At 46.8% G+C, this 25,498-nt stretch overlaps 1 protein-coding gene across 1 annotated transcript; it reads right to left on the bottom strand.

The window, feature by feature from the left end:
• Positions 1 to 1,832: 1,832 nt before the first annotated feature.
• Positions 1,833 to 23,076, bottom strand: LOC148442251 (fructose-1,6-bisphosphatase 1-like). The gene is made up of 7 exons (XM_088464117.1): positions 22,686 to 23,076; positions 12,912 to 13,074; positions 8,244 to 8,336; positions 7,080 to 7,220; positions 6,843 to 6,980; positions 5,047 to 5,166; positions 1,833 to 2,166 (listed from the first exon to the last, which is right to left on the bottom strand). Exons 1-7 carry the CDS (start codon positions 22,853 to 22,855, stop codon positions 1,975 to 1,977), a joined length of 1,017 nt encoding a protein of 338 aa, XP_088320243.1. The 5' UTR covers positions 22,856 to 23,076; the 3' UTR covers positions 1,833 to 1,974.
• Positions 23,077 to 25,498: the final 2,422 nt, after the last annotated feature.

Raw genomic sequence — 25,498 nt, 5'->3', positions numbered from 1 at the left:
GTAAGGTGGGCGTCCTTATGTTGTGCTGCGACTGCATATGATCGCAATTCCATCGCAGCATTAGCATACTATCGCCATGAGGCTGCGTGCGTAAACTTTACTGAATCAGGCCCACTGCGCTCAAAATAACTTTTTATAACACTTTATGTTTTTTACCTCTAAAACTATGTACTGAATTACTTTTGCGCTTTGTTAAAACAGCGAAGGTTGGTGCTGCCATTATATAAAAGTATAAATTTGTGATATATACGGGAACACAGTGGGGCGAGTTTTCCAGTGGCTATTTCCACAGTGCCCGCAAAGCCAAAAATAGGGGTAACTTTGCACCTGTACCAACCACATTGCAGTACAATGGGTGGAAATACTTATATACTTTTGGCTTTTGTATGTAGCCTACAAATGTTGGACAGCTTTATTTTTACATTGCAGCACACACCACCCACACCTGAATCTCTCTGCACATTTTCCATCTGCCCCAACTACATTACAGCATGGATTTACCAAGGTGCAAAAATATATATATTTTTTTTCTTCCTTTTGCTACAAACTCTGAATGAGCCCCAGTGCGTTCAATCTCAGATGTAACTGCTTTCATTTCTTACGGTTTTAGTGTTCTCCCCAGAAATTTTTTCCAGCCGGGTGGGGGCCTTTCGTAATTATGCACGCCGGGAAAAGGGGTATTTCCCTTACCAATCTAGTCCGACAGGCTTCAGGCTGCTCCCCCACTGGCTCTCAGTCAAAAGTGCCCATTATACAGTGCCCCCTGTAGTTTAGCTTTGCCCTTATGCAGTGCCCCCAGACTGGTCCCTTATGCAGTGGACCCAGGCTTAAATAGTGCCCCCAGACGGTCCTGGCTATGCTAATATATTAAAAAATAATATTGCTCTTAGGTATTTACTTCCATTGCTGCAGGAGGCATGAAATGAGTATGGAATTTTTTCCAGTTCAAAAGCCTAAATATACAGTATCCCTGTGCATATTGCTAATTGGAAAGTTATGAGAATAAAATGGGTAATACTGACTAAGGGCCTGGTTCAGAGAAGTACACTAACCTGATGGTGAGTGGTCTACGCAGACCCCCCGCCCCCTAGCCGTTTGGGGGGTGGAGTGAGGACATGACAGGCCACCGTTTCGGGAAACGGGGGCGTCACCTCCATTTTCCGGGAGGAACAAGGTCCGGGTCTGCTTTGGTGGATGCAGATTTCCTGGCCTCGCAGCCGCAGGGACCCGGCCAGGCTGCAAGTAAGCTTCAGCTACCGCAAATCTGGCCAAAGGAGCAACCATCGTGACTGATGTGATGGCGATCTCAGGCTGCGACCTCGGTCGCAGTGCTGGGATCGCAGATGCAGCAAGGAGAGGTCTATTTCCTTCAGTCACATCAATCTGCATTATAGATGGACGGATTTGCACAGCCACTTGTGTGCAGCTCTGCAACTCCGTCCATCTCCGAATCAGGCGCTAAGCACGCTGCTATATTGTAACTGGCTTCAGGCAATTGGTTGTGTAGAGCAGTGAGTGGTCCCTAAATGACTGCTATACCTGATAATAATCCATTTATAGCTTCTCCATGAATGATGGGGAACCCCATAGCACAGAAACTGTGGGCTGTCTTCAATGTGAACCATGATAACGCTATCATTCTTTGTAACACAATGTGGTGTGATCTTCCTAAGGTAAAGAGAGAGCCTGGAATTGTACTAATCACAAGGGAAACAGTTTAGATTGGCTGTTTTTTCTTTTGTGCGAAAACAATTTCTCTTATTCTATTTTATCCCGTATTTCATATCTGTTTAAAACACTGATGTGATGCGCTGCAAGAATCAAAACCGGGATTAATAAAAAATATTTATTCATGTTTCTTAACCAGACCTGACATTGTCTATAAAAGTAAGAAAGTTGTTGCCCTGAGTGACTGACAGATCACCGTTGTGTAACGTGTTGAGACTCCTTTGCCAGAATTGCCACCAGCAGCTGTTATTTCTTGGCATGTTTCTTGAAAATCTCAATGTATTCTTGCACGTCTTCTGAAGAGCCCAGGGCTATGGGCATCCTCTGGTGAATGCTTTCTGGAACTATATCCAGCACGTTCTCCAATCCGTTTGTAGCTAGCCCTCCAGCTTTCTCAATAATGTATGCCATGGGATTGCACTCGTACAACAGCCTCAGCTATAAGCAAGAGAAAAAAAAAGATGTAGCCGACAGAACTACATAGAAAACATATAATTTGTGTGTTATCCTAGGTTCTACGGATGGTAACGAGTGTTACTGCTACAATCAATACAGTGCATCCGGAAAGTATTCACATCGATTCACTTTTTCCACATTTTGTTATGTTATGTTACAGCCTTATTCTAAAATGGAATAAATTAATTTTTGTCCTCAAAATTCTACACACAATACCCCATAATGACAACGTGTAAAAAATTGAGTATTTGCAAATTTAATTTAAAAAAAACAACTAAGAAATCACATGTACATAAGCATTCACAGCCTTTGCTATGAAGCTCAAAATTTAGCTCATGTACATCCAGTTTCCACTGATCATCCTTGAGATGTTTCTACAGCTTAATTGGAGTCCACCAGTGGACTGGACATGATTTTGAAAGGCATACACCTGTCTATATAAGGTCCCACACTTGACAGTGCATGTCAGAGCACAAACCAAGCATGAAGTCCAAGGAATTATCTGTAGACCTCCCGAGACAGGATTGTCTCGAGGCACAAATCTGGGGAAGGGTACAGAAAAATATCTGCTGCTTTGAAGGTCCCAATGAGCACAGTGGCGTCCATCATCCGTAAATGGAAGAAGTTCGAAACCACCAGGACTCTTCCTAGAGTTGGCCCGCTGTCTAAATTGAGCGATCGTGGGAGAAGGGCCATAGTCAGGGAGGTGGCCAAGAACCTGATGGTCACTCTGTCAGAGCTACAGCATTCCTCTGTGGAGAGAGGAGAACCCTCCAGAAGGACAACCACCTCTGCAGCAATCCACCAATCAGGCCTGTATGGTAGAGGGGCCAGACTGAAGCCACTCCTTAGTAAAGAAGCACATGGCAGCCCACCTACTAAAATGCACCTGAAGGACTCTCAGTCCATGAAAAACAAAATTCTCTGGTCTGATGAGACAAAGATTGAACTCTTTGGCGTGAATGCCAGGCGTTATGTTTGGAGGAAACCAGGCGCCGCTCATCACCAGGCCAATACCATCCCTACAGTGCAGCATGGTGGTGGCAGCATCATGCTGTGGGGATGTTTTTCAGCGGCAGGAACTGGGGAACCAGTCAGGATAGAGGGAAAGATGAATGCAGCAATGTAGAGAGACATCCTGGATGAAGACCTGCTCCAGAGCGCTCTTGACCTCAGACTGGGGCGAAGGTTCATCAGCAGGACAACGACCCTAAGCACACAGCCAAGATATCAAAGGAGTGGCTTCAGGACAACTCTGTGAATGTCCTTGAGTCGCCCAGCCAGAGCCCAGACTTGAATCCGATTGAATATCTCTGGAGAGATCTGAAAATGGCTGTGCACCGACGCTTCCCATCCAACCTCATGGAGCTTGAGAGGTGCTGCAAAGAGGAATGGGGAAATGGCCCAAAGATAGGTGTGCCAAGCTTGTGGCATCATATTCAAAAAGACTTGAGGCTGTAATTGCTGCCAATGGTGCATCAACAAAGTATTGAGCAAAGGCTGTGAATACTTATGTACATGTGGTTTCTTAGGTTTTTTTTTTTTTAATTAAATTTGAAAAAATCTCAAAAATACTTTTTACACGTTGTCATTATGGGGTATTGTGTGTAGAATTTTGAGAACAAAACCATTTTGGAATAAGGCTGTAACATAACAAAATGTGGAAAAAGTGAAGCGCTGTGAATACGTTCTGGATGCACGGTAAATGCATAGGCGGCTAGCCAGAAGTCACTCTGGGGTTCTTCTGTGCATGCTGTGGGGGGTGATGGGAGGGATCCGATTGGATCCCTTCCAGTCTGGAGCGTTCCGATAAGAAGCCCATAGGCTTCTATTAGGTAACGCCACCTGAAGATGGCGTTACCCATCTAAGCACAAGCACGGATGTCCTTAAGATCTTGGGGTGCGTTGAGATCAGAGTTCCTTCCCAGTTTATAGACCTGGCACCTGTCCTTGGATAATTGCTCTGGCCTCACTTTTCTATCCCTTAGATCATATCACGGCCCCCACCACTCTGGATCCACGCTCAGATAATGGGCTCAATTCCTAATCTCAAACACCATCTCCAATGTATATACTCCTCAGATAATTGGAGTGGCCTCTATTCTCAGATGTTGCCTCCAGTATGACTTCTTGTCCATCCTGTATCTGTGCATGGGTGGGAGGCCCGGACCGGGCTGGGAGACCATCTAGGGGCGGAACACCTGAGAGGGCTACTGCTTCTACTCAGGTCATCCCGTCAGCTCTAATTGGATCCATTAGTCTGAATCTCAAGCAGGGTGACTGGAGCTCTCCTCACTCTCTCTATGCAGTTTATCACTATTATCATGGTGGAGGTGCAGGTCAGTTGCAATGGATCAAAGACATCCAAGCTACAGTCTGAACAATGGACTGGATTGCTGCACGTGGCCTGACTCTGCGTTCAGCCTGCAGGATGTACCACATGCTACTTTAATATCAAGAGCATTTCCTGTAATGTGCTACGCTTAAGGAACAAATAATGGGTTGTGCTACTCTTAAGGGACAAATACGGGGTTGTGCTACTCTTAAGGAACAAATAATGGGTTGTGCTTCTCTAAAGGGACAAATAATGGGTTGTGCTACTCTTAAGGAACAAATAATGGGTTGTGCTACTCTTAAGGGACAAATACGGGGTTGTGCTACTCTTAAGGGACAAATACGGGGTTGTGCTACTATTAAGGGACAAATAATGGGTTGTGCTACTCTAAAGGGACAAATAAGGGGTTGTGCTACTCTTAAGGGACAAATTATGGGTTGTGCTACTCTTAAAGAACAAATAAGGGGTGTCTATAGATATCAGGCCTCATTTTATATACAGGAGTGGCAGCAAAGGATCACTTTTACCTTTCCCTTTGGGCTCTTTGAGTTTGCAGGGTACAGGAAGATTCCTCCGTATACCAGTGTTCGATGCACATCAGCCACCATTGATCCAACATACCTTCCTCCATACGGTGAGCTGCCATCCTGTAATACACAGGTGATATAACCGTTGTTGTGGTAGTTGGAACACCTAGGGCTCTATGTACGAAGCAGCGGCTTATGTAAGCCTCTTCTTCCCGGTGGGTTGGAAGTGAAAATGTAAAACTGCACCCGCATTCAGTGGCTCGGCGTGGTTTGCACTGACTGTGGGTGCTGTTTAAAATTTTCACTTCCAACCCACTGGTAAGTAGCGTCTTACGAAAGCTGCTACTTCGCAAATAAGTCACCTAGACAGGCTCCTGCATTGTGTAATAATAATTGTCTTAATTATATAAATGCATATTATCGTGTGGCTTTCAGGATAGCATCAAAATCGGCATTCAACATATTGTAATGCATTTAGAGAGATACAGACGTATTTAAAACTATGGTTCTAGCACAAAAAATGACAAGTATCTTTTTGACTTCCTTAGATAATACCAGCAATGTACAGTGCAGTAAAAGGCATGTTAGGACATATACACCTTGCAGGACGGCTATGAATAAGCAATATGCTAATATGTATTTCTTGGCACATAAAGACCATCTCCTAGTATTGTTTAATGTATTTTTGATTGTACCATTGCTTGCAGGTTTTTGCACAATGGGAAGATGACATGTTGCCAGGTATTGCATAACCAGCGATAAGAAGGTATACTGATAGTACAGTTCCTCTATTGTACAACCAAGTCCCTAGAAACCTCCCTATTTCTCAATATTGATCAAAAGGACACAGGGACAGGGGGCCTCATTCAGAGCCGCTCGTAAGCGGCCGTTCGCTCGTTCCGAGCGATGTTCGCACATCTGCGCATGCGTACGGATTGTAATACGCATGCGCGGACCAGTCAGTGCGGCCGAAAATCGTGTGCTCGCTAAATAGCGAATGCCTGCTATTTTGAGTGTGTGGGTGGTAACAGGGGAAGGTGCTTGAAAACGGGGAGTGGAGATCAGAACGCAGGCGTGCTTAAAGGTCAAAACGGGCGTTTTAAGGGTGTGCATAATTAAAACAGCAGCGTCATTGACCACGTCACTTGGTTATTTTATAATCAGAACTGCTCGCAAGATTGCGGTAGGAAAAACCAACCACAAGAATAGCGAGCAGTTCATACGCTGTTCGATGTACTCGATTAATCTATTAAGTAGCGGACATGATGTATGGTGCGAGCGGCCAGGGGGCGTATTTTTCAAAAAAAACAACCGCATGTTTTGTTCGCTCGTTCAGACATAGAGGCGGCAACAGACCGCAAAGAGCGAACGGTTCATTTAAATAGCCACCCCCTTTATCAGAACGACCGTCCGCAAATAGCGTCCGGCTCTGAATCAGACCCAGAGTGGGGCTGCTAAGCAGCCCTGGCAGTCCCCCTGCATTGGCATGGTCACACATCACGGGGGCGTGTCCTGAGTCACGGGGGATGTGGCCTTGCTGCACACCCCAGTCTTTCAGTATCCCCTGGCTGAGCAGATGCCGGGAGGCGGAGCTGCTCGGCCAGAGTTTGCATCCGGACCGGCTATCTGGCCCTGACTCTACAGCACAGTTGTCCTACATCTCAGTGCCTGTTCCTCTGCTTTGTCATTGAATATTTTGTAATATAATATTTATTGAAGATAAATATTTAACTACTCCGCAACTACAGATCACAGAAAGTTACTGGATTATAACATGTTGGTAACGATGCACTTACTTCCGGGAACTTCTTTTTCTGGAGATACTCTGTAACTGCTGGATCAAAGTATTTGGCATAGCCTTCATTAAGACTGTAGATGTTGCCTCGTGGTTTAATTTTTACATTTGTATTGACTAAGATAAATTCTCCAATAGCCTAGAAAAGGGAACAAACGTGTAATTACATCTGAAGAATGAGACATCCTTGTAAACAATACTGCAGCTCTGTTCTGTAAGAGGAAAAAGCAGAACTTACAGGGTCTAGCATGAAGCAATTCACACCGCATTCAGTGGCCAGGACCAGCATCGTAGCACTGCCATACAAGGCATAGCCCGCTGCAATGATATTCCGTCCTGGCTGCAAGGCATCCTTCTCACAGGGCTCGCTGTCAGAGGTCTGAAACATAGGACAGTTTTTATTTAATGTCCAGAAAACATGATAGAGCAGCGCACAACATAGACCTTTCCAGTGAAGCTATGTATTAGCAAAGTAAGGGTCTGATTCAGTACCGATCGCAACTACGGACGATTGTTGTGTTCTGCACGTGCATATGCATCGCAGCGCGTGAAGACTCCCCTGTGATGGGAGGGACTAAGCAGACCAATTGCAGAGTGATTGACAGGAAGTACCGTTTTGGGGCGGTGACGAGGGGTGGTCGGCTAAACGCAGACGTGCCATTGCATTTGAACGCTGTTACAAGGGCCTGCATAAATTAGTCATTGGGATGCTATACGAAGCTTGGACTTTTCACTGCGTGCGATGAGGTTAGCAATACCTGAGTATGGTCAGAGCCTGCGATGGTACTCGATGTTACCGATGGTTTTGCTATTTTGTGGTATTGCGGTAAGTATTTTGGATGTGAGTAAGGGGATGTGGGCGTCCTTATGTTTTGCATGTCTTCGCAGTGAGACTGCGTGCGTAATCGCTATTGCAATCGCAATAGCGATCCTTACTGAATCAGGCCCTAAGGTCTCATTTATTAATGAGTTGTCACTCAAAGCGAGTGAGAAAACTCGCTGCATATGATCACGGTGCTCCAGCCAATCAGCTCCCAACTGGTATTTTTTTTAAAATACTAAAACGAATATTGGAAGTCATTAGCTATTAAGACAATACGGGTTGTAACCAGTGAGGTTATCAGGGAAACTAAACAGATGAAGGCATGATGCAACGTAACCAAAGAGACCACAGGAAGTGGAGAGAATCATAAAAAAAAAAAAAAAGACTTCTCACAGAGCAGGGTCACATGAGGACCGGACCAATCACAGAGCAGGATCACATGAGGACCCGACCAATCACAGAGCTCACAAAGCATCCCAATGGTTTGTAAAGTAGTGATAAAAGAGTTATAATAGGTAAATAAATAAAATCAGTGACTATCTTCAGCACCCTGAGCAATGGTCCTGTACTTAGCCTTACCTTTTTGTATATTGCAAAGATTGTGCCAATGGATGCCAGGCAGTCTATATTTGAGGAGCCATCCAGTGGGTCAAAGCACACAATGTATTTACCCTAAAAAAAAAATCTAATTAATGTTATTATATGGCTTAAATATCACTCACAGTATACAGTGTTTTTTTCTATTCTTGTTTTTTATCCTCTGCACTTTCATGAGATCTATACAAATAATGTGTTATAGCAAATAACAATTGCTCCTCCACTGTGTGAATGTCAGCGGCTCCTATTTTTGCATAATCGTGTCTGATAATACGCGAGGCTGTGTGGCCAGGGGTACAATTTAGCATTATCTGATGGTGTAGCTGGGTGAGGGGGTTGGGGCGCTTTACGTTGTAATCTGTATTTTTTTGCACTTTTTAAAATTATGGAATGATGGTGGCAAATTTATGGTATTAGACATATATTGCCAGGACCCCCCCCGTCCCCTTTCAAAACTTCGGTTTTCAGGGAATTTCTGCAAATTCACAGTTTCCCTAAGACGTACCAAGGAGGGACTGCTGCAGATAGCAGATAGGTTTCTATGGAGGCTTCTAAACAGATTTACCAAGCGCTACAATGCAAAGAATTCCGGAACATGCCCACGGCAGTTAACGCAATCTGGCCCATAGTAACCTATGAGCTACTCTTTGTATGGGTGCTGGCCGATGGCTGTGGTAGCTATTTCCTTTTCGATATTACATCGGTAGTGTCATTATCACATTATAACAACATAAAAAATATATGGGATGTGATAAATACACCCTATAATATCTTTCTTATGTCAGTGTTATGTGTGTATATTACTTGCATACTCTTTGGGAATGTATGGAGACTTTTGGGGAGCTCTAGCATACTCCCAAAATAATAAGCCAGTCTCCCAGAAGTAGATGGTCTGGGGGCTTGATGACGTGATTCACAGTGAAAGAAACCTCAAAGGTTTTTGCATTTTTATCAATGTATCTGTTTCTCCCAAAAATAATATTACTACCAAAACAACATTAGTCAGTGATACCCATTTTCCACCAAAAACCTGGGTCTGACCTGGGTTTTTGGACAAGGTTCCAACCCAGGTCAGACCTCATTTACACTGCACCTTCGATCCGGGTTATTCCTGGGTCAGCCCCGTTCACACTGACCTGATAAACTTGTGAGGTCATAAAAAGTGGGAGGTGACTGCTCCACAGCCACCAATCAGCTCATTTTAGGCATGACCTGGATCGCGCCATTTACACTGCACTATTACCAAGGTCCATTCCGGGTCCAACCCTGGTAACTACCGTGGTTTCCCAGGTCACTTGACCCAAGTTATTTTACAGGAACTCTTTTCCACTGAGCCACTGGAAGACCCCAGCAATAACCTGGATTATTGCAGCAGTGTGAAAGGGGTATGATTTACAAAAGCGCCCAACACCACATCCATCGCCCCTTTGTAAACATCAGTCTCTCTTCTACCTACAAGATGTCTCCCATGCTGCCACCCACTTTTGAAATTACCGACTACACTTGAACAGATTCTTTCAGTTATCAAATCTTTAAATAATCTCTGAAAACCACTTGTGTATTAGAGCTTACCCTAGCTGTACACTGGTAGCCCTCAGAATCTTCCCTTATATTAGCTCACTGCTTTAGTCACTAGATTGTAAGCTCAGCAGCAGCGCCATCTCCTGCATTTGTTTTATCTACCTTGTATGTCCCTATTTTTTAGCTCTACATATACTCAGTTTTCCCCAATGTCTGGCAGAGCACAGCATAAGGTACCTTACAAATCAAATTATAATCATATATATCTAAAGCAATCAGTATTTGTGCTTATTTTTAACTTTTTTATAATTTTTTTTGCCTTTTTACATAACTGTGGCTCAATTCTATACTGCAAGCAATAGGGTGGCACAATGAGCAGTATTTTCATTGCCCAGAGCTGACGTTACAATTTCATTGTGTGCTTCACCACAAACAATACAGTATACGGGTTACTGATTAATGTGAAAACAATTCCATTGCCAGCTTTAGAACTGGGAGACAAATAGACCGAAGTGTACAAAATGGGCAGTGTAAATATTTCTCATTATCAATTAAAGGCGTTACTTTTATATTTCTCTTTTAAAGCATTGCGCAGTACAACATAAGTTCTATCATTTCTCCTGCGTTGCAATGCAATATCTACATAGGCCAGCATTGTGCATGTTAGTTATGGTAATGTAGCATGTACTATGGCAACTGTTTGAAACAATGTAAACATTTTGGGCCACATTTCACCACACACACATGCTTAGAGGGTGAGTGTGCCCAGTAGGGGTGTATGCAAAATGGACACATCTGTGAGGAGCATCAAATGTCTGTGATACACACATGGAGGGTGAGTAACTGCCCAGTAGGCACAAGCAGTGGCAGCTCAAGGCACGTGCAAGCAATAGGTTGGGTATGAAATTCCGGGAGTCGGGATGTCGGCTGTCATAAGACCGACAGCAGCATCCCAATGCTCAGTTTCCCGACAGGGGCTCCGTAAGTATAACCCTTCTCCCCCTAACCCTCTGTTCCTGCATCCTACCAATCCCCCCCGCTCCCTAACCCTCCCTGTTAGTGCCTAAACCAAACCCTCCCCCTTTAGTGCCTAACCCTAACCTCCCCTCCCGTAGCCTAACCCTGACCACCCCTTCTCCCATAGCCTAACCATAAGCCACCCCCCCCTCCGTGGCGCCTAAACCGAACTCTTCCCCCTCCCCCCCGCAGCTAACACCTTGCCGGCTGTGGAGATTCCAGCGTTCGCATCTGACCTGGCGTTGTGATTCCGGCACCAGTGTTCTGCTCCAGGTCGAGATTCCGATGCCGGAATTTCAACAGCCGGCATCCCGTACGTATGTATAATAACTACGTCCCGCTAGAAGGGCCGTCAACCAGAGCAACATACCCTGAAGGGCGCAGCCCTGCCCCCAGTCTGAACATTATTTGAGAGGTGCTCACTACCGCCTGGCTCAGGAAAAATCCACCCTGCTGATGGTATAGTCATGGGGAGGGAGCCAGGGGACATAAGGGGCGGCAGCACAGGACGGCACTGAGAAACCTAGCGCTGGCCCTTGGCACAAGCACAATGGGCAGTAGACACAAATGGGGGGTGAGGGATAAATTTTTTTATTACATATATACACAGTGGGGGTAACCATGGCCAGTAGTGGAATGACTACATGCCCAGTAGGTAAATGCATGAGAGGGGGACAAGTGTGCTTGGCATACATGCACAATAAAGGCTGGTTGAGTGTGCTCAGCAGGCACATGCACATCAGGGGTGGGGAGTGTGCTCAGCAGGCACATGCACATCAGGGGTGGGGAGTGTGCTCAGCAGGCACATGCACATCAGGGGTGGGGAGTGTGCTCAGCAGGCACATGCACATCAGGGGTGGGGAGTGTGCTCAGTAGGCACATGCACAGCAGGGGTGGGGAGTGCGCCCAGTAGGCACATGCACATCAGGGGTGGGGAGTGTGCTCAGTAGGCACATGCACATCAGGGGTGGGGAGTGTGCTCAGTAGGCACATGCACATCAGGGGTGGGGAGTGTGCTTAGTAGGCACATGCACATCAGGGGTGGGGAGTGCGCTCAGTAGGCACATGCACATCAGGGGTGGGGAGTGCGCTCAGTAGGCACATGCACATCAGGGGTGGGGAGTGCGCTCAGCAGGCACATGCACATCAGGGGTGGGGAGTGCGCTCAGCAGGCACATGCACATCAGGGGTGGGGAGTGCGCTCAGCAGGCACATGCACATCAGGGGTGGGGAGTGCGCTCAGCAGGCACATGCACATCAGGGGTGGGGAGTGCGCTCAGTAGGCACATGCACATCAGGGGTGGGGAGTGCGCTCAGTAGGCACATGCACATCAGGGGTGGGGAGTGTGCTCAGTAGGCACATGCACAGCAGGGATGGGGAGTGCGCTCAGTAGGCACATGCACATCAGGGGTGGGGAGTGCGCCCAGTAGAGCACAGAAAATCCCTTGTACATGGCTTATCCCGAGCAGCAAGGGCCGATGGAATTTGTTTCCTCTTCCTTACCTCCAGCATGGGTGTCCCCCAGAGCAGCCAGCTGCATTATTAAGGAGGAAAATGGAGAAAATGTTAGTGGCATGTAGAGGGTAAATAAATAGGGGTGCGGATGGTTCCACTGGGAGGGAAAGCTGGCATCTTACCCAGGGTCCCATGGGGCCTTTGTGTACATAAGATTGGCTCGGACACGTGCACAGTGTGAGAAATCACAGGTTACATCTGCAAAACTCTGACAAAGGCCCTTTCTGTATATTAGTCTTTGCTGTGTTGTGTCTCAGTGAAAGTCTTATGGAAGATGAAGACTGACAGGAGCTTCAGTCCCGTTCCTCATCGCCAGTCCTAAATGACGTATAGTAGAGGGGGCAGATGGTTAGCGACAGTCTGTATTGCCGTCCTATATTATCTACAGTATCATACTAAGGGGACATTCCATTCCTGTGCCCGAGTGATGCTTCCTAAGGACCAGTGTATGATGAATTGCTGGCTGCAAATTCGGCTGCTGGGGGCCCTGATTTAGATTACAAGTATGCAGGTAAATGAGCTTCTGTGGGGTTCTGTGTGTGCTGAGGGTTTATAAAACAATAAGTTATACAAACTCCATTAGATTTAATACAAACCCTTTTCTCAGGTTCCACAATAAGAGCATGTGGGTCTTCCTCTGATACCAGGATACAACTACTGAATGAGGATTTCAGCAGGTTAATAACCAAGTCATTCGAAAGGATATCCAACTTCTTCACCTGGTCCCCTGTTACATTAGTGGTTCCAGCAATTCCATAGCTGAAATAAAGCAGTCATTATGAGAAACAAAATACATATACAATATATATGTCCACAAAACAGGGGGCACAGCTTCAATATTCATTAATGCAAGAAGTTCCATTTATTTCTTCATCACCACTCAGTAATTAACACTATGCTGTTCACAAATGTGGAAAACATGGCACTGCTTCTCATATCTTCAGTTACACCATTAACACTATGTTGCTCACACGTCCAGAAAACCTGGCATTGCTCAACGTATCTTCTGCAGCAACATATAAGCTTAAAACGTGTATTCACAATAAATTCATTCTTTCAGAAAACATGGCAATTGCTCCATTAACATTCTGATATGTCATCATGTGTTCAGAAAACATGGCAATGCTCCATCATCAATCATCGGCAACAACAGATGTATTTGTAACAGTCCTGTGAATACAGGTATACTTGTGGCAATCTTGCTGTAACAGTCCTGTGAATACAGGTATACTTATGGCAATCTTGTTGTCGACTTCGGTCCCTTTTTGGACTGTCCAAGACCAGTGCAGCAGACAGCCATTAGTCCTTCATATTGGACCTCTTACAGATCATGTCACGGTCACCACCATACACCACTGACATGCTACAGTTACAGCGTGATGTAGTGAAAAGTGTGTGCAAGAAGTCATCCAAAACACTCCCCCTATAAGCCCAAGCAATCAATATAGCCTATCTCCATGTATGCGCAATCATTCCCAGCTGAGATGTATTCATCAGGACAGGGCCGAAACTAGGATACTGTATCTGTCACCCGGGGCAAGGCAGTAATATTGCGCCCCTTCCCTGTACCTGGATTTTGTCCTTGCTCCTCCATAAGGCAGTGCACTAGTCAGACGTCCCTGGTATAGTGACTTACATTATTCCACACACCATAATGCCCATTATACATTATTCCACACACCATAATGCCCATTATACATAAACTCCCTATTGGCAGATGTGGGGTTGCACTACCCTCACACTTAACTAAATAAGTAAAGAACGACCTATGAACTCAACTAAAATAACGCTACGACACAATGAGAAATGCCATTAAATAGATCAACCATTTCAGGCTTCAACTCTCCCACCAATACACTATAATGGAGCCGGCCAGTCAGCCAGTGCCCCTGCCCCCCAGTAGGGAAGCTCAGACTAAATTAATATATTGGTATGGAGAGTGCACCTCAAATACGGCCGCGCAATACCCACTGGACTGCCGTTCTTTCCCGCCACAGACCGGCGACCGACCGAAGCCCATACCCTAAACTACCTGATCTAACATATTGAATAAATCTACCAAAAACAAAACCATTCCCTCCTCAGTGAGGTGCACTCCATCAGGCCTAAAGAGATGCAGGTCTTGCCAACGTATAGAGGGATGATGCACCACGAGACCCCCGAACTCCAAAACCTTCTTGCTTAAAAGGGCATTCACCTTACGCCTGGCTTTGTCCATGACCACTCCCGGCATATCGCCGCGCCATGACCTCCTTGGTATGTTTGACCATACTAAAACACACGAAGGCCACTGCTCCATGACTATCTCTAAATCCGTCACCATTTCATGTCGCAGCTCTAGAGAAGACACAGGCCCTGATTCAGAGCCGGTCGCTATTTGCGGTCGTTCGTTCTGGAAAAAGGGGTGGCTATTCAAATGAACCGTTCGCTCATTGCGGTCTGTTCACGCCTCTAAGTCTGAACGAGCGAACAAAACTTGCGGTTGTAATTTTGAAAAATACGCCCCTGGCCGCTCGCATCATACGTCATGTCCGCTATTTATTAGATTAATTGAGTACATCGAACAGCGTATGAACTGCTCGCTATTCTTGTGGTTGGTTTTTCCTACCACTATATTGCGAGCAGTTCTGACTATAAAACAACCAGGTGACGCGGTCAATGACGCTGCTGTCTTAATTATGCACACCCATAAAACACCCGTTTTGACCTTTAAGCACGCCTGCGTTCTGATCTCCACTCCCCGTTTTCAAGCACCTTCCCCTGTTACCACCCACATACGCCTCCTCCTGTCACTCAAAATAGCAGGCATTCGCTATATAGCGAACTAACGATTTTCGGCCGCACTGACTGGTTCGCGCATGCGTATTACAATCCGTACGCATGCGCAGATGTGCGAACATCGGTCAGAACGAACGAGCGCCGCCTATGAGCGGCTCTGAATGAAGCCCACAGATCATTGAATCCCAAATGCATCACCAAAACCACCGGACTACCAGATGATCGCGCATTCTCCTCCAAAACTGGCAACAATTCACTCCATTTCATGCCTCTGCGCCCCAGCCATCGAATCAAACCAAGAGCTGAAAACAAATTGCTATCCCTGGCAGCCGGAGATCTAGACGCCCCATTACACAAAGGAATGTCCCACTATCCATATCGGTCTTGAGTCAAGAGTCCCTCCTGCAATGAACAAGGCACACATAGGTAAAGACTGAACTATTTTAGGGGGTCATTCAGAACCACTCGCGAGCGGCAGTACGCTCGCAAGTGGGTCGATGTTCCCCACTGCGCACGACGGAGGGAGCTCCGTCGTGCGCATGCGCGAGACCCGGCGAGCGAAGGACTTTCCTTCGCTCGGAGTGTCTCATCAAAGGGGGCGTGCTGTCGATGGTGACTGACAGCACGCCCCCTTTGGTGGGCGTGCCTGCCAGACGGAGGCATTCCCAAGGGAACGCCTACCGTCTGAAGCCGGCCCCACTGACATCACTAGTGATGTCAGTGGGAGTGATTTTGGCTCTGATAGAGCCAAAATCACTCCTGGCCTTGCGGTTGGGAATCCCAACCGCAGGCTTTCACTCGCAGTTCCGATGGTCGCTGTGGTCAAGACCATCGCGACCATCTTTTTGCAGGCTCGTATATGCTGTGGGTGGTGACCCACAGCTATACGAGCGTCCAGGAGGACGCTCCATATTAATGGAGGTGGGCCCTGATTCAGAGCGAGCGCTCTGGTCAGAGCGTCCGGCTCTGAATCAGGGCCTTAATTCTCTAACTAATAATAACCCTAACCAACTAAATTAACTAAGTGTGTTTTCGGGGGAGGGTGTTTGATGTGTGACTTGGCCCAAGGTAAAAAACTGCACGAACAGCACAAGCCAAAAGTGCTTCCGGGTTTCAGGCAAAATCCCTCGGGACCAAAAGAGGCAGATCCTATTTAATCCACAAAATGTCTGCCACCCCGCCCTAAACCCGCCCCTAACTAATCCTATAGGCTATTCCTTAAAATAAGACTTCACCCTATTTTTTCCTGTGTGATGGTGTGCAACCCCACCCTACCTTGGGGTTTAAACTTGCTTGTGCTTATTCAAGCACTCGCTTGTCATTATGCCACACACTGTAATGCCTATTACCAAAGTGCCACTTACATATTTTCCCCTGACACCATTTTATGCCCCACAGTAAGGCTTCTAATTACCTGCTCGTTGTCAGGGTTTTTATGCTCATAACTAGGGGTTTCATGCTCGTTGCCAGGAATTTCATGCTAGGTGTCTCATGCTCATTGCCAGCGGTCTCATGCTCTTTGCCAGGGGTCTCATGCTCTGGGTTTCATGCTCGTTGCCAGGGGTTTCACACTCATTGCCAGGGGTTTCATGCTCGTTGCCAGGGGTTTCATGCTCGTTGCCAGGGGTTTTACGCTCATTGCCAGAGGTTTCACGGGAGAAGATGCAGCTTTCTGTATCTTCTCCCGGTAGCGCCAGCGTTCCCGGCACTTCCGGGAAAGCTATGTGCTATGCGCTGGCCTAACAGACACTAGAGGTCCTGTAGGACCTCTAGCATCTTTCTCCTCCTAGGCAGCGGCCATTTTTGGAGCCGTTTTCGGCAGATTCAATGCGGCCTGCAAGCCACCGTGCCCCGCAAGCCTCCGTGCCCTCAAGCCACCATGGGGTCTGCAGGGGCTATATTTTTATATATTTTTTTTCGCTGTTTTATACTTATTGACTATATGAGTGATTTTACCTTATCCATTTTTATGGAATGCAGCAATTAATAATCTCTTTATAACCAAGACGTATATAGGGCTCTATATGTATTAAAAAATGCAATTTAATTGTGTTTATGATGTGAGGTTCTTGATCATTATCTGACGCCTGCGTTTCGCTGACCCCCTCCCTTCACCACCCCCAACAAGCGGTCACTTCCTGTCAATCACTCTGCGATGGGTTTACGTAGTGTCTGCGACGCAGTGGGACCTTTGCGCACTGCGATGCATACACGGAACGCAACAATTGGCCGCATTTGCGATCGGTAATGAATCAGGCCCGACATTTGCAGCAATTCATTTAGTTTAATTACTTACATATCATGGATATCTCCCCCCAATCCTATTGTCCATAGTTCCTGTCAGTGACACAGCATAACAAATACACGGCTATTGTTGCTGCATTTTGTGGTGTACAACAGTGTTTACCAAAGCTTATTACACATACGCAGAATACGCTATTTTATGCTATTGCTTTATGTTACAACATCCTATGTACAGTACAGGAAATGTGGTGACATTAGGAGCTGAAGGTGGCGTTTCTCATGTGGCTGCAACTGACAAATGAAACATCCTCTCCACATATACATACTAGCCTATTATTGTGGCAGTCCCATAATAATTATACAACGTAGCGGGATACTTCAATATCCCGGCGCAGGGGATGCCAGCGCTGAGAATACCAGCACCAGCATCCCAAAAAGTAAGTACTGGGGTTGGTGGGAGGGATAGGCACTAGCGGGGGAGGGTCAGGCACCGAGAGGGAAGGGTTAGGAGAGGGGGAGGGTTAGAATACTGACCGACAAGTGTCGGCATTCTAACCCCCGGCTTTAGGATTCAGACCGCCGCTATTCCGTACCCATCCCAACTAAACTATTAAGCTATTGTTTTGGGCCTTATCATGAAAAATTGTTTGTAGTGACAATTAACTGGAACTTATAGTGGAACTTAAATGGAACTTATAGTGAGTTCAATGTAAATATTGGAGGCATTCATCATGTATGTATGTATATATCATGTATGCGTGTATATATATATATATATATATATATATATATTTATATATATATATATTAGGGGTGAGCGGATATATATAGTGCTAAAATATCGATCGGTTGGGCAAGTCGGATCATCCAGCATGCCTGTACGATGCCGTTACCTGTCAGCTGCACCGGGCAGTCCAACTGTGGCCAACTGACAGACATTATCCCTCTATGGGGTACAGAGAATTGTCTCCTCTGCAAGGGAGGAGCACAGATATCGGGGCCAATACACTGTGACATCCCACAATGTATGCCTGTGACATCTGCAGGCTGCCAGATACGTTGTCTGTCTGTCTGACAGTGTATGCCCAGCATAAGGGACCCACGTAATTATGAGCTGCGATTACTTCCTGTGTATCTGAAGAATCTGAGAACCAGAGGTGATCGGGTCGATTGAAGAAGAGTCAAATAGCGGTGAGCTGTTGGAACGTACAGTATACCCACACACACATTTTATTTATATACACAAATACACACAGGGAAAGCAGAGCTGACCCAGTTCCTTTCCCAGATCACCGTGCAGTCACACGCTGTATATGCATGCGTACTGTACCTCCTGTGTCTGGTAGGATAAATAAGCCCTTAAGTTCTATATCTGAAACCACTTTCGCTGATTGGCCGCGGCCTATGATGTATACTTGTCCCCCAGTCCAAAATTTGCCAGCCAGCCCCTGGCAGAATCACATAGTAGTTCTCAGTGGTTGTTGCAGAGTGGGGAGCTGCAGCCCTTAACCGAAACTAGCCAATGAGAGCTACAGTAGCTGACGCAGGAGTCTGGGGGCGGGCTAATCCGGCGCGCCTGTCAATCACACAGACACCCAGCTGATCCGGAGTTTAATGATCGTTCCCCGGCAGCAGCATTTGGAGCAGGCTTAATTTCATTGTTTAAATGGAACCCCTCTTGGCAGTTTTGGGAAAGGCTGCAACCCCCAATCTGCAACTGCCACTGATTATATCCATCTTAAAATACTGTTTTATATATATATTAAATGAATGTCCATATAAAGTTTTTTGATTTTAATGTGTAGTAGGGGAAAAAAAACAGAGAGAATATAGAATTATTTCAACAGTATGGGATGGGGGCAGTCCCTTACTAATAATGTTTATACCTCAGTGTTGGGGTACCAGTGTCTATATACTCTAAGCAAACAGTGGGGTCCATTTCAGGATCATTGGAATAAGGGTTATAGGCGAGGACAGTGTAAAACATGTCGGCTGCAGATGGACCCCAGAGTCCATTCCTCCAGCCGGGCAATGCCGGGTATCCCAGCTAGTTATCATCGGGAGTAGTCTGTGTTTGTTGCTTGTTTGATTTGTTACTTGCAAGAAAATAAATTCTGATGATACAGACATGACTAGGGGGCCTATTCATCATACGATAAATGGCACGTAACCATGCGGACACGCTAGTTTATGCATAATTAGGTTACCGGGCTATTCATCATTAGGGGTCCCAAATGGACCCCCTGATGTTCAGCAAACTCCAAAAACGGAAAGTATTCGGAGTTTGCTTGCGAGAACAAGCGCCATCTTCAGATGACGCTTGTTCTCGGATCCCTGCTCATTTCTATGGAAAGGAGTTCCGAGGTTGTGAAGAGGTCTCAGAGCGGATCCCTCCGCCGCCTTCTCACTACTTCCCGATGGGGCAGAGGTAAGTAACGCAGCTTCTTCTGCAGCTGCGCTACTAACCGCGGGGACAGCTGCTTTTCGGACCAGCTGTCCCCGCACCGGAGCCTCCTGCAGCGTTAACATATTTTAGCATTTCTGCTGTGTCCAAAGACGCAGCAGGATTGCTAAAACCGTACAACCCTGAATCAGGCCCAATGTTTGTACTATACTGATATATAGACACAATGTTAGTGTACCAATCACTATAGAATTGGCCATAACCAGCTTGTGAACACCATACACTTCATGGCGCTAATAAGACTCAGACCGTATCATAGAAAGTGGTAGGAAGGACCAGGGCCGCCGACAGCCATGCCGGGCCCAAGTGACGGGGCGTGGCCTAATCGCTGGAGGAGTGGCCACGCCCCCTTAAAAAAAAACAATGCAGCGCTGGGGAGAGGGGCGCTGTGTGCCCCTCAGCCCAGTGCACAGCAATTGGGGGGCGCGAGCAACGTGATCGCTCCCCCCATAGGCATAGTAGATTGCTCCGGCTGCTGCGAGCAGTGTCCCAGTGCAGCCCAGCACACAGCAGCGTGTGCTGGGCTGCTGTGACGAATGAGGGAGGGTTAGCAGTGCCAGGCCCCACCAGCAAGCCCAGGTAATTAGTACCCGCTCCCCCACCCCCCCTCTCAGCGCCCCTGGAAAGGACAGCAATGGCAGCTTTTTACTATCCCATCTTACAACTTTGTTCCCTAATTGAATTGACCGCAAGAGCTGAATCTTCTATATATGAGAGCACAGAGCTGCCGTCGTCCTTATGGCATGTACCATGTGCCAAGCTAACCACATACTGTATGCTTTTAGAAGATCAGATTAGTTCCAGCAGCCTAACTATGTATTTTGCTGTATTATAGAGCAGGGGTAGCAAACCTGTGTCACTCCAGCTGCAATGGAACTACACATCCAAGCATGCCCTGTCACCTATAGTTCCATAGCAGCTGGAGTGCCACTGGTTGTCTAACTCTGCTCTAGAAATACCAGACATCTAATGACTATTCCAAAACTTCCCAAAAACTATTTGTAATATCTCACAGACAAAGCAGAGATGCAATCCCCTTGTATTTTATTTGCTATGAATTTAAACCCAGTCACCCAGAACGATGTCACTTGATGATTGGACGGCTGGGCCAAAAAGGATGGATTACGCCTGTACATTACTGCAGCCAGTTTTCTCCCCCTAGGACTGACAGTCCAGACTGCAATAGCAGAGAGAGGGCTTCCCATAGGAAGCCACTCCCCTGCTATTATGGCAGCCCTATCTAGCTTCTAGGGGCTGCAACTCATGCACCCCCTATAGGCCAGCCTGTCTGCTGGCAGCTCAGGTCATAATCCACGCCCCTTGTTTAGGCTCCACCCCTTGTTTAGGCTCCGCCCCTAGAGGCCTCCGGACTTAAGCCCCGTATCCCGGTGACATCAGCTGTCAATCACCGGGATGGCAGGGAGGAGAGGGCTGCATAGACTGCAGCCAGGGGTGTCACTAGAACTTTGCGGGCCTCATAACAAAATTTCTAAGGGGCCTCCCCAAGTCAGGTATCCACCACAGTGCCCCTCACCCTGTAGCACCTCACTGACTGCCCTCACCCTGTAGCACTCTATAGTGGGTGCAGGGTGTGCGGTATCCAGGGGGGGCCCGCACCGCAAACCCTGCACCCATATTATGTAAAACTTACCTTTCGAAGTCCCGCGTCGGATCTCACAGCGCTGCTCAAAAGCTGGAAAATGGGTGCCATGCGCATGCGCTGTGAGGAAATCGCCGGGAAAATGGCGGGCGCAATAGACTCTGGGTACACTGTAGTGCCCAGAGTCTATTGATTCTGCGGTGGCCCGGCCAACCGCGTCAGCCGCCGGAGTGAGAGGAGGGGGCCCATGACGGGGGATGCACATGGTCCCCCTCCTCTCTAAAGACGCCCGTGCCTCACTCTGTAGCACCTCACTGGCAGCGGGAGGAGGGGACTGTATTGTTCGGATCAGCAGCAGGACTCGGGAGTGTGTCCGTCTGTCTGTCAGGAGCGGGGAGAGTAATGTAGGGTCGGCACTGAGGGGGGGGGGAGGGCTGGGGTGTACTCACTGTCATCAGCAGCAGGAGTCAGCCTGGTCTGTTTGAGTCCAACGCCGGCTTTTCCTGCACTGCTTCCGGACTCGCGTGATGATGACATCATCATCTCGCGAGTCTTTGGCATCTTGCGGGCGCCTCTCGCTCTCCTCGGTCATGGACTCCCGGTGAGACCCGAACGGATCTTTAAATAAACTTTTATTAAAATAATAAAAATTATATTGAAATTATCTTACAAAAAAATGTAGTAAAAAAGTTGAGATTGCTTGCTGGGACTCGGGCACCCCTAGCGGCCGGGCCCCCATAGCAACTACACCCTCCATAGTTACGCCACTGACTGCAGCCTATGGCCTGTGATGTGCAGACCCCCCGGCCAGAAAGATAAGGAGCATTCCTCTAATTAAGTAAATCTGAAATATGAATTCAGTATTAATGGTACAATTTACTTTTATTGGCAAGGGGAGAAGTTTTACCAGTCAGTATGTTAGGTCCTACCTACAGGAGGTTACACAGTAACACTCATGTAAGTCTCTGGGTATCAAAGCTCCCATATGATCACATGCCCCCGTATAAAAAACATTGTGACTTCCCCTGCATGATGAGTAACGCTGTCAGCATACACATACATACTGTATATACATACATACTGTACATACAGCCTGCAATAATACAGGCACTATAGCGAAATACTCCACTTTTGAAACTTTGCAGATGTTATACTGTATATACAGCTGTATAGAGCACAGAGAGACAAATGTGACTATCTGACAGTATGCTGGTGTGACATGAATAAACGTGTCGGCATGTTAGTGCCCAGCAGATGCCTCGGTAAAGGTACAGTGGTACTCACAGGTTGGCCAGCCCAGCCTTGCGAACAGCAGAGGAAATGGCTTTGATAGCAGTGCACAGGGAATTCAGGAGCTGGGTCATCTCCCCAGTGCCTTTGGCTTTGATACCCTCCTCCATCACAAATCGGGTCATGGTGATCACATTGGTGTTAAACGGAGCTTGGTCTGTCATGTTGGAGGCTGTAGGGTGCACACGGGCGTGAGACTGAGTTGAGGCTGTAGGGTGCACACGGGCGAGAGACTGAGTTGAGGCTGTAGGGTGCACACGGGTGTGAGACTGAGTTGAGGCTGTAGGGTGCACACGGGTGTGAGTGGAGGCTGCAGGACGGACAGGTCAGCACAAACACACTCTTGTAAAGGCAGACTGCTCTTCCCACCTCCCGGAACTGCAGCTAGCTGTGGGTGTGAGAGGATACAGACACTGCTCTAACTCTTTTAACCCTTAACTCTCTGCTCCAATCACAACACTGCACAGAACAACCTGGGCAGATTTCTCTTTCCCTATACGTCTAACTCTACACATCTGGCTAAAGTTTACTGGTCAGGCAGAATAAATGTGCACATGCAGGAAATGTGCAGTCAGTGTATGCTGTGCACGAACTTATCTATAACTAGAGCACTTTACAAATAGAATCATTGAAGGCACATTAGTTCCTACGTCGGTCCTATGCAGTACATGGACGGACCCTGCTTTGTAAGGTTTGCCCTAGAATTTTCCCTAACAAAGGACCTGATTCATTACGGATCGAAGCTGCGATTACGCACGCAGACCCGCTGCGCAAATATGCTAATGTTTGCAATCGCAATGCCGTCGCAGCCCAACATAAAGACGCCCCCTTCCCCATATTCACATCCATAATACCTTGCAAGTCGGAGAAAACATCGGTACCATCGAGTAACATCGGAGCCTGACACACAATTACACCAGGTCAGAAACCTCCTGTATGCAGTGAGAGCTCAGGCTGCGTATGCCAGCGCAGTGGTTAATTTGTGCACGCCTCTGTAACGGCGTTCAAACGCACTGGCACGCCTGCGATTCGCCGACCATCTCCCCCCGTCAACATCCCCAAACGCTCGCTTCCTCTCAATCACTCTGCGATGGGTCTACGTGATCTCCACGGTCGCAGTGATGCCTTCGCGCAGTGCGATGCATGCGCAGTACGCAACAATCAGCCATCTGCGTGCGTAATCGCAGTTGCGATCCGTGATGAATCAGGCCCAATGTACTAGGGATGGACATCGGAAGCCGATGATTAGCAACTATCAATGTTCTCGATTCGATGGAAATATTTTTTAAATCGAATTGCGGTTATTCGATGGTTGCTAATCATCGGATGCAGCTTTCCGATGCCCATCCGATGGCTGACAGCTTCAACTCCTGGAAGTGGGGTCCACAGCTCAGCTCATATGCACATGCGTGAAGCACTGATTGCTTTTGCGCATGCACAAAGATAGTTATACCATCAGATGGCTTTGATGCCTCGCTGGTTTTTATGTTGGGAGCCAGACAACCATTTGATGCCCGGCTTCCGATGTCCATTCCTGCAATGTTCCTCTTGTGTTTTTTTAACAGTCTGTACATCATCACTTAGCTGAAGTGATCAGCGTCTGTTTCAACCTGGGGCCGGATGCATCAACTGTAAAATGCAGTTTTCTGGGATTTCACCACATTCTCTATATGTACTAAGCTCGGAAGTGCGATGCATGATGCATCCCGCCCTGTATGTAAGGTCATTTGCACAGATGATGCAGACGCTTAGGTCTCAATCTAATTTACCAAATAGGTTACGAGTTGTCATTGATATGGCGTAGAAACGCCGGCTCTGTTGCTTATCTGGGTGTTATGGTCACTAATGTAGCAATGTATATTATCCTGGTCCTGTATTGTATTGTACTGTAAGTCACTGGTCACCTATTTGGTTATGTACTGTGTAAGGCGCTGCGGAACACTTGTGGCGCCATATAAATAAATGATAATAATAATGGTTACCTTGTACACATAGTAAAGGGACAGATTGCCTTATTTTTGTTTGTAGTGTGAAGAAGATAAACAGCAACATAAATCATGATAAGGGACTTGGAGGAAAAGCTTACTCAGCAGTATTGCATGTTGTCACCAAACAGGTTGGTTAACAATGTAACTCTATATGGCCTGGTCACATGCTGCTATACAATGTAACTATATGGGCTGGTCACATGCTGCTATACAATGTAACTCTATATGGCCTGGTCACATGCTGCTATACAATGTAACTCTATATGGGCTGGTCACATGCTGATATACAATGTAACTATATGGCCTGGTCACATGCTGCTATACAATGTAACTCTATATGGCCTGGTCACATGCTGATATACAATGTAACTCTATATGGCCTGGTCACATGCTGATATACAATGTAACTCTATATGGCCTGGTCACATGCTGCTATACAATGTAACTCTATATGGCCTGGTCACATGCTGCTATACAGTGTAACTATATGGGCTGGTCACATGCTGCTATACAATGTAACTATATGGCCTGGTCACATGCTGCTATACAATGTAACTCTATATGGCCTGGTCACATGCTGCTATACAGTGTAACTCTATATGGGCTGGTCACATGCTGCTATACAATGTAACTCTATATGGGCTGGTCACATGCTGATATACAATGTAACTCTATATGGCCTGGTCACATGCTGATATACAATGTAACTCTATATGGGCTGGTCACATGCTGATATAATATAACTCTATATGGGCTGGTCACATGCTGATATACAATGTAACTATGGGCTGGTCACATGCTGCTATACAATGTAACTAT

This window comes from Taudactylus pleione, unplaced genomic scaffold (genome assembly GCF_031769625.1).
Source record: "Taudactylus pleione unplaced genomic scaffold, aTauple2 ptg001593l, whole genome shotgun sequence".
Classification (NCBI taxonomy): domain Eukaryota; kingdom Metazoa; phylum Chordata; class Amphibia; order Anura; family Myobatrachidae; genus Taudactylus; species Taudactylus pleione.
Note: the sequence above shows the minus strand (reverse complement) of the source record. Positions and strands in the feature narration are given on the sequence as shown.